General features: G+C 46.5%; 1 protein-coding gene and 1 long non-coding RNA gene across 5 annotated transcripts in view; one reads left to right on the forward strand and one right to left on the reverse strand.

The window, feature by feature from the left end:
• Positions 1-18589, reverse strand: part of LOC139280197 (sperm-specific sodium:proton exchanger-like) — a 654445-nt gene that overhangs the window by 118600 nt on the left and 517256 nt on the right. For all 4 annotated transcript variants that reach the window (XM_070899784.1, XM_070899786.1, XM_070899785.1 and 1 more), the window contains 2 exons: positions 9424-9615; positions 5057-5194 (listed from right to left, as the gene is read on the reverse strand). In XM_070899784.1, the coding sequence (XP_070755885.1) occupies positions 5057-5194; positions 9424-9615 (330 nt within the window). The remainder of the gene's footprint in view (positions 1-5056; positions 5195-9423; positions 9616-18589) is intronic.
• Positions 3922-11836, forward strand: LOC139280201 (uncharacterized). The gene is made up of 3 exons (XR_011596638.1): positions 3922-3974; positions 6783-6848; positions 11153-11836. It is a non-coding gene; the product is annotated as an uncharacterized lncRNA (long non-coding RNA).

The raw sequence follows: 18589 nt of genomic DNA on the forward strand, positions 1-18589 counted from the left end.
GCAGAACAATGGGACACCTCCAGCGAATGTGCAGGCGAGCTGCAAACCCTGCAAGCTACCACGTTGCAGAGGAAGATCGATCCACTGTGGATCAGACTGAATCGGAGACTCGAACCAAGGAGGCAGAAGTGTACGGGGTACACACATTCACCACGAAATGTTCACCAATAATGTTGAAAGTTGAACTGAACGGAATTCTAGTATCAATGGAACCTGAACGGGTGTGAGTCAGTCCATAATGAGTAAAAAGGCCTTTGACAGGCTGTGGTGCAACAAGGCACACAGACCCAAGCTCAGCCCCATTCACACCAAACCAAGGAAATAATCCCTGTAATTGGTAGTGCAGAAGTCAAAGTCTCGTATGATGGAGCAGTACACGAATTCCCGCTGTGGATTGTGCCGGGGATGGTCCCACATTGTTTGGCAGAAGCTGGCTGGGAAAAATCCACTGGAACTGGGACGACATCCGAGCGCTCTCGTCTATCGACGACACCTCATGTGCCCAGGTTCTGAGCAAGTTTCCATCGTTGTTCGAGCCAGGCACTGGAAGCTTCTCAGGGGCAAAAGTGTAGATCCATTTGGCTTCCGGTACGCGACACATCCACCACAAGGCTCGGGCGGTACCGTATATGATGCGTGAGAAAGTGGAAATTGAGCTGGACAGGCTGCAGCGAGAAGGCATCATCGCGCCGGCGGAATTCAACGAATGGGCTAGTCGAATTGTCCCGGTACTTAAAGAGGACGGCACGGTCAGAATTTGTGGGGACTATAAAGTAACAATTAACCATTTTTCGCTACAGGACCAGTACCCGCTACCCAAGGCAGACGACCTATTTGCAATCCTGGCTGGAGGGAAGACACTCACCAAGCTGGACCTGACCTCGGCCAAATGAGGCTGGAGCTAGAGGAGTCTTCGAAAGGCCTCACCTGCATCAACACGCACAAAGGTCTGTTCATCTGTAACAGATGCCCGTTCGGGATTCGGTCGGCCGCGGCAATCTTCCAACGGAACATGGAGAGCCTGCACAGTGGTTTTCCAGGACGACATACTAGTTACAGGTCGGGACACCATCGAACACTTGCAGAACCTGGAAGAGGTTCTTAGTCGGTTGGATCGCGTGGGGCTCAGGTTGAAACGCTCGAAGTGTGTTTTCCTGGCGCAGGAGGTCGAGTTCTTGGGAAGAAGAATCGCAGCAGACGGGATCAGACCCACCGACGCCAAGATGGAGGCCATCAAGAACGCACCGAGACCACAGAACGTGATGGAGCTGTGGTCGTTCCTGGGACTCCTTAACTATTTTGGTAATTTCCTACCTGGGTTAAGCACCCTGCTAGAACCCCTAGATGCGCTACTGCGCAAGGGAGACGACTGGGTATGGGGGAATGGGGGAATTCACACGAGGCTGCCTTTAAGAAAACCAGAAATCTGTTGTGTTCAAACAAACTGCTTGTCCTGTATAACCCATGTAAACGATTAGTGCTAGCTTGCGATGCACGTCATACAGGGTCGGGTGTGTTTTACAACTGGTTAACAAATCGGGGATTTTGTAACCGGTCGCTTATGCGTCCAGGAGTTTGTCCAAGGCCGAACGGGCCTACAGCATGACTGAAAAAGAGGCTCTGGTGTGTGTTTACGGGGTGAAAAAAATACACCAGTACTTATTTGGCCTCAAGTTTGAGCTTGAAACTGACCACAATCTGCTCATATCGCTGTTCTCTGAGAGCAAAGGGATTAACACCAATGCCTCTGCCCGCATCCAAAGATGGGCGCTCACGCTTTCGGCATACAACTATGTAATCCGCCACAGACCGGGCACAGAGAATTGCGTAGATGTTCTCAGTCGGCTGCCATTGCTCGCCACTGGGGTGAAAATGGCACAGCCAGCGGACTTGGTAATGGATGCATTCGAGAACGAAAAGTCCCCCGTCACGGTCCGCCAGATCAGGACCTGGACCTGCCAGGATCCTTTACTGTCCTTGGTAAAAAACTGTGTCCTCCATGGGAGCTGGTCCAGCATCCCAGCAGAGATGCAGGAGGCGATTAAGCCATTCCACAGGCGCAAAGACGAAATGTCCCTGCAGGCAGAATGTCTGTTGTGGGGCAATCGCGTGGTCTTGCCCAAGAAAGGCAGAGATACGTTCATTGGTGAACTGCACAGCACCCACCCAGGCATTGTAATGATGAAAGCCAAAGCCAGATCCCATGTATGGTGGCCCGGCATCGACTCAGATTTAGAGTCATGTGTGCACCAGTGCAACACTTGCTCTCAGCTGAGCAATGTACCCAGAGAGGCACCGCTAAGTTTGTGGTCGTGGCCCTCCAAACTGTGGTCGAGGATCCACGTGGACTATGCGGGCCCATTTCTAGGCAAAATGTTTTTGATTGTCGTGGACGCTTACTCAAAATGGATTGAATGTGCGATAATGTCTGTAAGCACGTCCACGGCCACGATTGAAAGTCTACGAGCCATGTTTGCCACGCATAGCCTGCCTGATGTCTTGGTCAACGACAATGGGCCGTGTTTCACCAGTGCTGAATTCAAGGAATTCATGACCCGCAATGGGATCAAGCACGTCACATCTGCCCCGTTCAAGCCCGCATCCAACGGCTAGGCACGGGCAGTTCAGACCATCAAGCAAAGCTTGAAACTTGTGTCAGAAGGCTCCCTGCAGACCCGCCTGTCCCGAGTCCTGCTCAGCTACCGCACCAGACCCCACTCACTCACCGGGCTTCCCCAGCCGAGCTACTCATGAAAAGGGCATTCAAAACAAGGCTCTCTCTTGTCCACCCTGATCTCCATGATCACATGGAGGGCAGGCGGCATCAACAAAGTGTGTACCATGACCGTGCAAATTTGTCACGTGATATTGAGATCAATGATCTTGTTTTTGTACTCAATTATGGACATGGTCCCAAATGGCTCGCTGGCACCATCACAGCCAAAGAGGGGAATAGGGTGTTTCAGGTCAAATTGGCCAATAGACTAACGTACAGAAAACATTTGGACCAAATCAAACCAACAGATATGAACAAACCGAAGAAGACACCACCAACTTTGACCCTCGAACACACACACACAAGTGGCAACTGACATCATGGTTGACCACAAAGCCAAACTCACCATCCCCAGCAGCCCGGCAAGGCCGGCTGCCCAGCAGCCCAGTGAAGAACTAACCAACTCATCCACACTCGCATTTGTACTGAGACGATCGACAAGGGAGTGAAAAGCCCCAGATCGTCTCACCTTGTACTATTGACTTCACAGGGGGGAGTGATGTTATGTATTTAACCCCTTGCAACCTATATTACACTACCACCAGAGGGCCTACCTGTTGGAGTCCCAAGGGATCCCAGCATCCCTTGGGAGCACGGTATATAAGCAGGCCATCCACGAGGTACCTGCACTCTGGAGTCTCATTAAAGGAGCTAAGGTCACACTTGCTCATTGTACACAGTACTCAGTTTCATCCTTTGTTATGAGCCTATCAGTAACTGTTTGCGCTGCCGCTAAAAGTCAACTGAATTTCGCAGCAGCCGCTAAAATCGCTACGCCCGGGCGGTAAGCCCTGTGCGACGCTTTACCGCAACTCCGGGGTGCTAATCAACCGAATGTCGCACCAATTGTACTGAAATTCTGGTCTCGGAGAATGCTAGACTGAGTAACATTGCATTTCAATTATTTTTCAATTGTGAAGTAACTACTGGCTAATACCTTAGAAGAATTCCTTACCATACTTGCGTCAGGTTGTCTCAGCTGGTAGCATTATTGGGCTGTATTTTGATGTTTACAACCCGCCCAGAGCGGAGGGGGCCGGTAGATCGCAAAGTCCGAGTTTTCCCGCACGGCATGGAGTTTTAACTCCACAGTGTGCGTGTGACGTCATGGGCAAGTTCCCCGCCCAGAAGCCAGTGTGATTGACAGGCAGGCTTCCAGTCGGGCGGGGAACACTGGAGGCGAGGCCGCAACCAACAGGTATGTGTGGGGTTCAGTTGGGTGGGGCGGGGGGTAGGGAGTCCCCGACCCCAGGGGGGAGGTCCAATCCCTGGGTGGTCTAATCCCTGACCCCGGTGAAGGGCGGGCTGCTGGTGAGTGAGCTTGTGGTGCCGGGAGGAAACACTCCAGCTCTTCCTGGACCATCAGAATTGCACCCCGTGACTGTGCTCGCCTCGCTGCAGCTACCGGGAATCCCGAGATCTTCAGTCGGCCGCAGTAAAACCTGCACAGCAGGTTAACCAGAGGCTTTAGCGCCTCATTATCATATTTTAAATGCCAACCCGCCTCATGGCAGTGGGTTGGCTGCCCACTCCCGTTCCGCCTCGGTCAAAATTGAAAGCGGCTGGGTTGGAGTCGGATTTTAGATTGTTATACTTTAACTCCCCTCCTGCCCCCGCTCCTGCAATCCACCCGTTTTCCATGTTAAAATTCCCCCCATTATCTCTAAGTCAGAAGATTATGGTCTCAAGCCTATCTCCAGGACTTGAGCACCTATGTTAAGCTGACCCTGTAGCGCAGTACCGAGAGAGTGCTGCTATGTCAGAGTTATCATTTTATTGAGAAGTTAAATTAATCTTATTTTGGTAATTCAGAGAAGGGCAGCTTGTTCTCCTGATGTCCGAGGCAGCATTCCTCTCTCAACCAACACAACCGAAAAACAGAATAATTGGCCACTCATCTCACAGGTGCTTGTGTGATCTTGCTGTGTATAAAATGACTACAGTGTTCACCCATATATCTGCACGTCAGTGTAATACAAACTTATGTAAATTGCTTTGAGACATGATAAGGTCTTAGTTTTTTTCTTTTTAACCAAGTTTACTGTCTTGGTTCAGATGTCTGTGAGAATGGGAAAGTTCTTTCAGTTCACATAAGAGTAAATTCACTGATCCTGCAATCTGTGTGGGCAGACATACACGAATGGAAATCATGTCGGAGAATCAATGCTACAGTGTTTTTGCTTCACCACTGATCCACATTCCCTTCGAGGGCAGCTCCTTGCCTGAAGTGCAGGATCAGTGAATTTACACTGTAGTTTTAAGGAATAAGAACATAATTACCTGATATGATATATCATCCATCATGATAGTAGTAGCAGTACGCATTCCTAGTGCCAGCCAGATTTTATACTCAAGAGAAGGAAACTCAGAGAAGACATCAAAAGCTTCAAAGAGGTCATCAATTGAGATGTAACAAGTCTGAAAAGGAATATAAATGACAAAACTTGACCAAGAAGAAATATTGGTACAAAGAAAATTAGCCATTATTTTTCTGAAAAGCAGGTCTAATATAACATAACATAACAAAACATAACTATGGACCAGTTAGCCTAGCATCTGTCGTTGGGAAAATGTTGGAGCCCATTATTAAAGAAGCAGTAGCAGGACATTTGGAAAAGCAAAATTCGGTCAGGCAGAGTCAGCATGGATTTATGAAGGGGAAGTCATGTTTGACAAATTTGCTGGAGATCTTTGAGTATGTAACGAACAGGGTGGATAAAGGGGAACCAGTGGATGTGGTGTATTTGGACTTCCAGAAGGTATTTGACAAGGTGCCACATAAAAGGTTACTGCACAAGATAAACGTTCATGGGGTTGGGGGTAATATATTAGCATGGATTGGCTAACTAACAGAGAACAGAGAGTCGGGATAAATGGTTCATTCTCTGGTTGGCAACCAGTAACTAGTGGAGTGCCGCAGGAATCAGTGCTGGGACCCCAACTATTTATAATCCATATTAACAACTTGGAAGAAGGAACTGAGTGTAATGTAGCCAAGTTTGCTGACAATACAAAGATGGGAGGAAAAGCAATGTGTGAGGACACAAAAAATCTGCAAAAGGATATAGACAGGCTAAGTGAGTGGGAAAATATTTGGCAGATGGAGTATAATGTTGGAAAGTGTGAGGTCATGCACTTTGGCAGAAAAAAATCAAAGAGCAAGTTATTATTTAAATGGAAAAAGATTGCAAAGTGCCTCAGCGGGACCTGGGGGTACTTGTGCATGAAACACAAAAGGATAGTATGCCGATACAGCAAGTGATCATGAAGGCCAATGGTATCTTGGCCTTTATTGCAAAGGGGATGGAGTATAAAAGCAGGGAAGTCTTGCTACAGCTATATAAGGTATTGGTGAGGCCACACCTGGAATACTGCGTGCAGTTTTGGTTTCCATATTTACGAAAGGATATACTTGCTTTGGAGGCAGTTCAGAGAAGGTTCACTAGGTTGATTCCGGGGATGAGGGGGTTGACTTATGAGGAAAGGTTGAGTAGGTTGGGCCTCTACTCATTGGAATTCAGAAGAATGAGAGGTGATCTTATCGAAATGTGTAAGATTATGAGGGGACTTGACAAGGTGGATGCAGAGAGAATGTTTCCACTGATGGGGGAGACTAGAACTAGAGTGCATGATCTTAGAATAAGGGGCCGCCTATTTAAGACTGAGATGAGGAGAAATTTCTTCTCTCAGAGGGTTGTAAATCTGTGGAATTTGCTGCCTCAGAGAGTTGTGGAAGCTGGGTCATTGAATAAATTTAAGACAGAAATAGACAGTTTCTTAAACGATAAGGGAATAAGGGGTGATGGGGAGCGGGCGGGGAAATGGAGCTGAATCCATGATCAGATTAGCTGTGATCATATTGAATGGTGGAGCAGGCTCGAGGGGCTGTACAGCCTACTCCTGTTCCTATTTCTTATGTTCTTATGTAACATAACATAACATAACATAACATAAGGGATGGTATATAATCTTGAATGTCAATTTTACTGTATTATTCTCTTTTCAGCTTTCTTATGGAAAAATAAATCAGAGGGAGAGACACCAATGAAAACAAAGTTCCTTTAATCACCAGGTTTAAATGCTCCAGATTGCATATATCTTAGTCTATATATATTTTACTTCTACCTTTTTTCTTTTTTCTCTTTGGAAGTATCTGCTTTACTCAGAGCATGACAGAACTTGCAGCAAGATTTACTGTGTGCTAGCTGTAGTCAAATTATAAAAACATTTGTTTTTCCTTTTAGATAGAACTACACAATTGGTTGTATAAAATTATCTGAATTATACATTCATTGTTTAGCGATCTCAGAGTTTATTTGACAACTATAGGGATAGTGTTAGGAATGGGCTGTTCAGTGTTGGTGCAATAATAATTTTCAGAATTAAGTTTGATAGATTAAAGGGTTCCTTTTTCTGTTACTTTCGATTTGCACTCTCACCAGTTTTATATCGAAACAGGGTAAGAATGCTTAAGGGATATGGTGTGTTCAATGTTTGTGTGGGCTCAATATTTTGAGCCATGCCATTATGACAAATGAGTTAGTACATATAGCAACATTGTCACTGGGTCAAAATCCTGGAACTCCCTACCTAACAGCATTGTGGGAGCACCTTCACCAAATGGTTCAAGAAGGCCCACCACCACCTTTTCAAAGGCAACTAGGGATAGGCAATAAATGTTGGCCTTGTCAGCTGCGCCCATATCCCGAGAATTAAAAACAGATTTTCCTCTGCCCTGTGCCTGAAACTCAGCAGTTCCCAGGTGTAGGGCAGAGGAAAAAAGGGGAGAGGCCTGTTATATCAGCTTGCCACCTCATTGTGCTGCCCGACGATTTCCTGTGGCTTTCCGGAGGACACAAATGAGCCTGCATCTGTAGTAAGCACAGGACTGGCATCGATAGTATAATGAGGCAGATGGAAGCATTGTCAGCCTCCTATTACTTTTTCTTGAGTTTCACTTTTTGAGCACCCTGCAAGGTGTCTGTGAAAAACTACAGCTAAGATCTGCCTCCCAGACTCCGCTGACTAGAGGTTCTGAGGGGATTCTTAAAGTAGACTGAAAACAGTAAGAACAGTTTTGAAAATCAATTGAATTACTCCTCCAGGATGATTGGAAGCATTTGGGGTTTTCTGGTTGCTGCTCTCCCACGGCAGCCAGAAGGCCCCAATCTTGGTCATCCAGATGTTGAGAGGCCTTTGCTGCACTGTTATTTCCTGCCCTTTTAGGCATAAAGCTCAGCTAGGAGGTAAGCCTGTGCCTGGAATTCTCCACGGCCACAGGTGTCAAAAATAGAACAGGTTATCTGTCATTGTACTAATCCCAGGGATCAACAGAATGGTTAACTCTGCTCGTTAATTATTAGAGCTTGGCTCAAAGCTCTAATAATTAACGACCAGAGATAACCATTCCATTGATCCCCAGGGATTAGTACAATGACAGAAAACCTGTTCTACTTTTGACACCTGTGGCCGTGGAGGATTCCAGGCACAGGCTTATCTCCTAGCTGAGCTATATGCCTAGGTGCAATCCCCTGGAGGACAGGCGCACGAACATCAGCGTCCTCGTCCAGGCTAACATCCCCAGCATTGAAGCACTGACCACACTCGATCAGCTCCGCTGGGCAGGCCACATAGTTCGCATGCCAGACACGAGACTCCCAAAGCAAGTGCTCCACTCAGAACTCCTTCACGGCAAATGAGCCAAAGGTGGGCAGCGGAAATGCTACAAGGACACCCTCAAAGCCTCCCTGATAAATTGCGACATCCCCACTAACACCTGAGAGTCCCTGGCCCAAGACCGCCCTAAGTGGAGGAACTGCATCCGGGAGGGCGCTGAGCACCTCGAGTCTCAACGCCGCGAGCATGCAGAAATCAAGTGCAGGCAGCGGAAAGAGCGTGCAGCAAATCTATCCCACCCACCCCTTTTCCCTCAGCAACTATCTGTCCCACCTGTGACAGGGACTGTGGCTCTCGTATTGGACTGTTCAGCCACCAAAGAACTCACTTCAGGAGTGGAAGAAAGTCTTCCTCGATTTCGAGGGACTGCCTATGATGATGATGAGCCAAGGGTTCTCACTTCTGTGCTCGCTAGCTTGCGATTTTATGCGCATTTACTTTAATGGATAGAAAATCATGGTCTGGAATGCTGAAGTAGAAAATCCCATCCATGATCAACATTGTGAAAAGATTTACTAGGATTTGCATTTTTTGTAAACATTAAAAAGAACGTAGTTACTATTTTTCTAGAAACAATAAACATAGGAAATCTTTCTGCTGTTAAAGATGTCACTAAAGTGCGGAAGAAATATCTACATTGACTCCTTTCCTGTAATAGTGCTGGCCTCAAGATAGCCTAGCTTTGTTACCCTTCATAAAAAGGACCCTATGAATCTGTAGTACAATTTCCCAGACAACTTAACTTTTATTTTATGCTTACATCCCAATTCCTTTGCTCAAAAGATTGTCATATAAATGTATAAGCATTCGTCTACTAATAAAACCAGCAAGAATTTTGGGGCTAATAAATTTTGGGCTAATTGTTCAGGTAAGTCTTCACTCAAATGAATACCATCTGTTAGGTTAACTATTTAAAATGGTTGGTATAAATAAATGTTAATACTAGTAGTGAAATAAGGTTTGTTCCTGACCTGTGCTACAGTTTCACAGGTAACAGTTACTTCCATCTTTTGCTGAGTTATACAGTTTAGTTCTCCAATAATGGCTCCACTGCTCTTGTAATCAGTGAAGGAGGGCATGGATTTTTCTGTCTGAAAGTCATCATCTTCATCTATATTGACGCCTTTACTGCTGACTCCAAATGATGGTTTGACACCATGAAGCTATGAAACATGGGGCAAACAGTTTAATTTATAACTTTTTGACAATAAGAACAATCTTAAAACTAAAAGCAAGCAAAAGGTCCAAAAATACATGATATCAAGCTGCTAAGTTCAGATTGATTTGGCAATGGGTGCAACACATTTTGTGGTTCGTGCCACAACAACGCGCTTAATTAGTTATCTGTGATATCAATTGAGACACCTAATAGAGGCAGAGTCCTCAGCTCTCTGGAAAGCACAAGCTTGCCATATCAGGTGTGTATCTTCAGCATCACTTTCCTCAGCTGAGTGAGGAATACTAAAAGGTGGACAGATAAAGTGAAGTCAGTATGTTAAACAAAATAATAGCGTCAATTATACATAATCACAATAGAAAATGAAATACTATTTTGGACCTAATGACAATGCTAAATATTTCCTTATCGCTCCATTTCTATGTTCACTGCATGAAATAATCTGTTTCCTTACCACACACTTGTATGAGAAATGTTCATTTTTTTAAAACCTGGAAATGGAGAGTATTAATTTCAAATATTTTTTTTCAATTATAGCTTTTATTTTTTAATTTGATCTCAGTATGTAGGTGTTGCTGGCATGGCCAGAATATACTGCCAATCTCTAGATGCACAAAGAAGCTAGTGGCCTTCTACTTGAAGAGCTGCATATAGTGGTGTGATACAACTGAGTGCCTTGCTCGGCCACTTCAGAGGGCTGTTAAGAGTCAACCACAGTAGAATGAGATTCGAGTCATATATAGTCCAGACCAGGCAAGGACAGCTGCTTTCTTCCATAAAGGGCATTAGAAATAAAGGCCCCAGTATTAATTGGGAGACGCTATGAGCGGGCATCCGCTATCGCGGAGGAAACACGGAGGTACGTTCAGCATTTCTGTCAGTGGCTTTTTAACGCAGCCATCTCATTATCATTTTACTTCTGGGTTTCCTGTCCAATCAGCGGCAGATGAGGACCCGCTTAACGCGATCACAGTTTTTAATCCAAAGATGAAATGTGATGAAGGTGAAATTGGGAAGAGAAGAGGAAGTTCCCAAATGTATTCGAGAGGTTCCAAGGCAGCTTCTCTTGATGTGTTGTTGGGGGCTGTGAGGAGCTGGAGGGGCAATCTATTTCCCAGCAAGGGCAGGAAGAGACCTGTAGCAAAAACAAAGAAGGCGTGGTTGAAGGTTTCACAGGAGGTCCACAGCAGTAGCCCAGTGCCATGCAGGGAACAGCTCAATGATCTAATCAGGTTAGGAAAGGTGCGTACAGTTGCACTTCACTTACATCCTGCTGTTGCGCATCACCGTCCCACCCTGTCTTCTCAAGCATACTCCATCACATCACTCCTCACACTCAGTTACCTTATAGGTGCAGCCATCCTTCTCTGTCTCTGCACTTCCTCATATCCCCATCTATCCATCCACCACTGCCACTCACCGTCATCCTTATGCAATCTGATACTTACCCTCACCAAATGAACTCCATCCATCGGCTGAACACATGCCATTACACTCATTCATAGGTCTGCTCTTTGTTACAGGAGAAGAGAGCACAGAACACCAGGCAGAGGGAGAGAACCAGAGCTAGCCCTCCAGCCATCTCACAACTAACAACTGCACAGGAGGAGGCAGTGGAGTTTCAGCATGCCTGGCTGTCAGTGATGGGGAGCTCATCGATTTTATTTTTCCATGGATAAAGTGGTCTGCGCCCTGGAACATCAAACACTTCAATTAAATGAGTCCATGCACACCTTGTCAACGGCTATGCAGACTCTGGATGCCAACATATCTGTCATCTTACAGCGCCCCACTTAACTGCAGCAAAGTGCTCTCCAGCACAGTGGTAGCAGTGAAATGCGGCTCAGCCATGAGAGGGATGATGGCGCGAGGGGACGTGGAAGTGGGGACTCCGCTGAAAGAGCTTTCTCTTTTCACCAGTTGCTCCTTCCCCCCCCTCCCCCCACCCTCTCAGACAGGAGCCCACATGCTGCCTCATCTCCCGAGAGCTGACAGGTGCATGTGAAGAAATCTTTGGCGGGGCCTTCATGGGCTACAAAACCCAGAGGAGACCAGCCAAGAGCAGGGATCTGATCAGCCTGCCTCTACCTCTGCTCAAACCACAGGGGTTGCACCACGTGGGAGTTGTAGGAAAAGCAAGAGTAAGGCTCTGTGGTTGAACAAGGGGATGCACATGGGTGCATGAGAAAATGTTGTATTAAGTTCCTGTTCTTTATGTCACATAAATATTATTCTTTTGCACCACTTTCCCATCTTGTCCATTCTTGGGTGCTGAATGGCAAGTTGCTTTTTAACGTTTAGTGAAGAATTGAAACATGAATTGACGGGGACTAATAGGGGGACGTTCAAAGAGTAATTGGTTGTTTGCAGGACTGCTTTGTGTCAGTGGCATTGCGAGGAGTGGATGCGCAGGAAGAGTGGCCATTGCATGTGCTTGTGACATGGGTCAACTGGTGCAACGCAAGTGAGCCTTGCATTGATAAGGGCACCCCTGGAGCAGTGTGAGTAGCTCAGGGTGTATTGCCATCATCACCTTCCCCCTCCTTGTCTTCCTCCTCCTCCTTTTCTAGCGTTCTCCTAGGTGGCTGAAGGCGTATTCCACTGCTTAACACGACAACCTGAGCCTCCTGAGACATAGAAACATAGAAACATAGAAAATAGGTGCAGGAGTAGGCCATTCGGCCCTTCTAGCCTGCACCGCCATTCAATGAGTTCATGGCTGAACATGCAACTTCAGTACCCCATTCCTGCTTTCTCACCATACCACTTGATCCCCCTAGTAGTAAGGACTTCATCTAACTCCTTTTTGAATATATTTAGTGAATTGGCCTCAACAACTTTCTGTGGTAGAGAATTCCACAGGTTCACCACTCTCTGGGTGAAGAAATTCCTCCTCATCTCGGTCCTAAATGGCTTACCCCTTATCCTTAGACTGTGTCCCCTGGTTCTGGACTTCCCCAATATTGGGAACATTCTTCCTGCATCTAACCTGTCTAACCCCGTCAGAATTTTAAACGTTTCTATGAGGTTCCCTCTCATTCTTCTGAACTCCAGTGAATACAAGCCCAGTTGATCCAGTCTTTCTTGATAGGTCAGTCCCGCCATCCCGGGAATCAGTCTGGTGAACCTTCGCTGCACTCCCTCAATAGCAAGAATGTCCTTCCTCAGGTTAGGAGACCAAAACTGTACACAATACTCCAGGTGTGGCCTCACCAAGGCCCTGTACAACTGTAGCAACACCTCCCTGCCCCTGTACTCAAATCCCCTCGCTATGAAGGCCAACATGCCATTTGCTTTCTTAACCGCCTGCTGTACCTGCATGCCAACCTTCAATGACTGATGTACCATGACACCCAGGTCTCTTTGCACCTCCCCTTTTCCTAATCTGTCACCATTCAGATAATAGTCTGTCTCTCTGTTTTTACCACCAAAGTGGATAACCTCACATTTATCCACATTATACTTCATCTGCCATGCATTTGCCCACTCACCTAACCTATCCAAGTCGCTCTGCAGCCTCATAGCATCCTCCTCGCAGCACACTGCCACCCAACTTAGTGTCATCCGCAAATTTGGAGATACTACATTTAATCCCCTCGTCTAAATCATTAATGTACAATGTAAACAGCTGGGGCCCCAGCACAGAACCTTGCGGTACCCCACTAGTCACTGCCTGGCATTCTGAAAAGTCCCCATTTACTCCTACTCTTTGCTTCCTGTCTGACAACCAGTTCTCAATCCAAGTCAGCACACTACCCCCAATCCCATGTGCTTTAACTTTGCACATCAATCTCTTGTGTGGGACCTTGTCGAAAGCCTTCTGAAAGTCCAAATATACCACATCAACTGCTGTTCAGCCTCTGTCTGTAGATCTCGGATAGTGCCTCTTGCACGCTGTACCCCTCTGCTGCTGCTGCCTTCTTTCTTGTGCAGCTGCAGGTCTGTGACCAGCAGGCTGCTGGTCATATTGCTCCTCCAATGAGGTGCAGCCACAGTGCCACCCATCCGGATGTGATAGAAAACATCTCCAAAGTGTAGACAGTAAACTCTCAGCTAAAGTACTGTGAATACCCTTTCCCACTAGCAAGTAGGAATGCAGCTGTGAACAATATTCTCCTAAGGTGCCCAGCCGCAATCCAGAGGCCTTGCGCTGTTGTGGCTGAAAGAGTTACTGCGCATGGAAAAAAATGAGAGTAATGTTTATTTACTGCCATATTTCCATAAGATGGACTGGTCCCCTCAATTACCGTTGTTTTCGCCTTGCTTTCACTAGAGCGTTTCAGGACTCCCAGGAAACCCGACGTTGAAGTGAAATGCCTCTGTGAATATCGCACTAATTGAGCAATTAACATATTAATTGCCATTCCGCCTCTCCGGAGGGATTTGTGGGACACATCCTAACGTGCTGGAGTATAATGCAGATGTCGTTGGGCTGGATCTGGCTTCCCGACACACTGTCAATTTCCCTGGTTTTAAAACCCCACCCACTCCCAAACCCAAACGCTCTTTCATGTTAAAACTCCCCCTGCCCCCCGATAGAAACAGGATTAGGCCATTCAGAGCATCAAACCTGTTCTGCCATTCAGTGACATGGCTGATCTGTACCTCAACCCCATAGACCATAACCCTTGATACACTTACCTAACAAAAACCTATTGATCTCAGTCTTGAAAGTTTCAATTATCCCAGCAACCACAGCCTTTTGGGGGAGACAGTTCAAGATTTCCACTACCCCTCGTGTGTAGAAGTGCTCCAGAATAGCTTGGTTCTAATTTTAAGATTATACAGCTTGCTCTGAATTCTCCCACCAAAGAAAATACTTTCTCTTTATTCACCCTATCGAATCCCTTTATCATTTTAAACACCTTGATTAGATCACACTCAATCTTATATACTCAAGGGAATACAAACCAAATTTATGCAACCTGTCCTCATAATTTAATCCTTTTCACCCTGGTATAATTCTCGTGAATCTGCGTTGCACTTCCTTCAAGGCCAATATATTCTTTCTAGGATCTAGAGCCCAGAACTGAATGCAGTACTCCAGATGGGATCTGACCAAGGTTCTATACAACAGAAACATAACTTACTCCCCTTTGTATTCTAGCCCTCTTGAGATAAAGGACAACATTCTTTAGCATTTTTGATTGCTTTTAGTACCAGTCTGCGAGATTTTAGTTATTTGTGTACAGGGACACTTAAATCTCTTTGCTCCTCCACAGACCATAGTTTCTCACCATTGGCTGACAAAATGAAAGAAACCGAGGATTGTCTGTACAGTATCATAATAGCTTTGGCTGATCTTTCACCTCCACACTAGAGAACAAGATTTTGTGATCTCGCAGATCTATGATGGGGCAGGCTTTGCACCCACCCATCTCTCCGAACTTCAACTTTTTGTACCTGTGCACTAGCTTTTAGTGATTTGTGTACATGTTAATTCCTTTGTTCTTACCCAGCTCCTAGTCTCTTGCCATTAAGAAACTATTCCTGTTTGTCTTTCTCAGATCCAAAGTGGATGACCTCACAAGGCCCCACATTAAGCTTCATTTGCCAGTTTTGCCCACTCAATCTATCTATGTTCCTTTGTAACTTCCTGCTCCAATCTGCACTACTTACTGTCTTTTCCCAACTTAGTGTCATGTGCAATCTTTGATGTACAACTCTCCCTTCATCCAAGTCATTAATAAATATGGTTAAGAGTTGAAAAAAGTGGCCATTTTTGGGGGAGCAGGACATCCTGAAAAGCAGCATCAGAGCAGGCTCAATGGAGGTGCCTGGAAAAGTCAAATGCCATCTCACCTATGCACCGATCCTGGGAGCAGCCTTGGAAGGTGTTGACTGGTCTCTGCAAGGTTACCAAGGAACAATGGTCACAGTTCGCTCGGTTTCACAATCTTGTCTAACAATGCATCATAGCAGGTGTCAACATAAGGTACCAGCATGCTGCATATTCACACAAGATGCTGCTGGCCTGGGCACTTGGTTTATACTTCATCCCAATACATGTCCCATTTCTATATGCTTGCAAGAGAAGGTCATCCATAAAAGGTGGACATGCCTGCAGACTTGATGGGGAATCACCTCATTTAAGACCTTTGACGCATTGGGGCTAATATCAACCCAACCTGGCAGGCAGGAAAGGGATGGATTAGCAGCCTGGCTTACACTCCTCCCGATTTTACTCTCCATTGAAGTTAATAGGGAGTAAAATCGGTCGGGTGTAAAATGGTCAGCTGACCTGATCAAGTCAGCTTCCCAGCGGGAGGGATAGGTTAAAATTAGGCCTTTTATGATATGCACTGAAACTCTTTTTATATCCCTGTTAGCGCCTCCGGGGGTCACTAACACTTTTGGCTCGGGGGAGGGGGGGTGCTACCGCCTCCCGGGAAATGCCCAGGGGTCTTCAGAGGCACTGCCACAGCAGCGGCGCACCCTGGGCCACCACGTAACTGGTAATGACGTAATTGGCATGCACGGCGACCCCTCACCGCCCTGACCTCTTAATGCCCCATGGGGGAAATTGCCACACAGGCCACGTGGCTGGCGTATATCCGTTCTCGGGGCGCTCCTTAAAGGGGAGGGCACCAGTGCCCTGGGCCGCCATATTTCTTTGCCTGCTGACTCTCAGGTCAACTCAACGATGGCAACCCTAGCATGGCCGGGGCTACCATCATGCAGCCCGGTACTCCGTCTAGGGCGCCGGACTGCAGGCCCGGTCACACGCTGCCCTGGTGGACTAGTGGAGGCCATCAAAGGGCGCAGAGGCCCTCCCCTTTAATTGAAGGGGAAGGGCGTTGAAGCGCATCAGCGCCTCAGTAGTGCCTCGGTTACCGCCCCTAAAGGAAGTGGAGCGCGCAAGATTGCGCTCCGCATCCTTTGAGGGGCAGTAAGGGCAATTCCACAGCAGGGTGGGACTTCTACGCTGGGCACAGAATGTCCCTTCCCCAGAAGGCCACCGCCCCCAATAGGGGCGCAGGGCAATTTTGTTTAATTCTCAGTATGTTTAATTCTCTATCTGCATCCTTACTCACATTTCATCATACAGAGGTATGCAGGACAGGACAGTAGGCTGTCTTTTCGGGTTAGCTCTGTTTCAAAGGGTACCTACTGCCAGAGTTCCAAAATATATTTTTCTTCTGCTCTTCTATGTACCAAAGAGGAGAAAAGGACAAAGGCAAATGGCATTCTCAACTGAGCACCCACTAATACAGTGGCAAGCACCAGTTTAGATAGATCAACTGTTTGGTGGTTAGTTGATAAGTTGTAGGAGGGAGCACGTGTGGAACACAGAGCATGAGTGAAGAGGAACAAGTGCAGGTGAAATTGTAGGAGCTACAAGCTACTAGCAGGAAGGGCTCTTACAGCTGCTGACCCCACAGATTCAGAACTCACAGGAGGCCTGCAAACAAAATCTAAATTTGGTAGCTTGGCATTAACTGTTTATACCATCATTTGAGAGTGTGCCAAGAAATCTGCAATTTTGAGGTGTCTATAAGAATAGGTCACAGCCTGCATCATGACTGAGCTGAAGGACATAATGGAGAGTGCGGCTTCTCTAAGGCCCTCTATTCCCCTTGGCCAAGGCTCAGCATAGGTTTCGTAACAAATGCTTTGAATGAGGTTCTAAGGTTCAAGCTTTAGCTGTCCATCTTGTCCAGCTTCATTATGTTGGCAATCAGATTGGGACAGCAATAACAGAGGGCTTAAACAATCTCATTGCTGTCCAATGATCTGCTTCTAAACAGATTCCTGGCCATGCTGCAGGAATATCCATCAGCAACAACACAACTTGTATTTATATAGCACCTTTAATGGAATGAAACATCCCAAGGTGCTTCACAGGAGTATTATGCAATAAAAATGTTGACACCGACCAGCAAAAGTAGAAATTAGCGCAGGTGACCAAAAGCTTGGTCAAAGAGGTATGTTTTAAGGAGCGTATTGAAGGAGGAAAGTGGTGGAGAGGTTCAGGCAGGAAGTTCCAGAGCTTGGGGCCCAGGCAACAGAAGGCACAGCCACCAATAGTTGAGTGATTATAATCAGGGATGCTCAGGAGGGCAGAATTAGAGGAGCGCTGACATCTCGCGGGGTGGGGTTGTGGGGTTGGAGGAGAATACAGAGATAGGGTGGGGCAAGGCCACGGAGGGATTTGAAAATAAAGATGAGAACTCTGAAATCGAGGTGTTGCTTAACCGGAAGCCAATGTAGGTTAGCGAGCTCAGAGGTGATGGGTGAGTAGGACCTGGTGCAAGTTAGGACACGGGCACCGAGTTTTGGATCACCTCTTACAGGAGAATGGCATGAGCTGGCATGATGTCCCATAGGGTAAAGTGACATGTATATTGCCTACCTGTTCTGCTCAAATGAATCCAGATGTGGCAGGCGCTGATACCATATTATGGGCCCAGGACCACGTTAACATTTTTTTTGCCCTTGAATAAATCTAGTGCATGCCTGGCACCTCCACTGTATTGTGCTGTGCTATGCACAACAGCTGCACTGCAAGTTTCTGTAGCCAATAATATGGATTAGACCTTCATGCCACTATAAGACATGACTTTCAAAAATATTGGTACTGCCAAGAGATCTAATATAGACCAGGCTATCACCAAGTAGTGCTCAGGAGTAGGAGGGAGATCATCATAGTCCAGACAATTTGTAGCTACACTCCCTGTGTCATGTATCATACATTATTATATATAACTCTATCCTAACATGCTATACATGACTGTAATAAGATATGACCTGTAACCATCAGCATACCTTACCACCGGGGGTGCACTTGCAAGAGACAGGTATATAAGGACAGGTCTCAGGCAAGTGCAGCATTCCAGAACTGTGAAATAAAGGTGCAGGTCCAGAGTGACCTTGACTTCACTACATGCCTCGTGTAAATCTGTACTGAGGGGACAGGACTTTACAGTGGCGACGAGTTACGGGATTACAGAATCCACAGA

Source organism: Pristiophorus japonicus, chromosome 14 (assembly GCF_044704955.1).
Source record: "Pristiophorus japonicus isolate sPriJap1 chromosome 14, sPriJap1.hap1, whole genome shotgun sequence".
Taxonomy (NCBI): Eukaryota; Metazoa; Chordata; class Chondrichthyes; family Pristiophoridae; genus Pristiophorus; species Pristiophorus japonicus.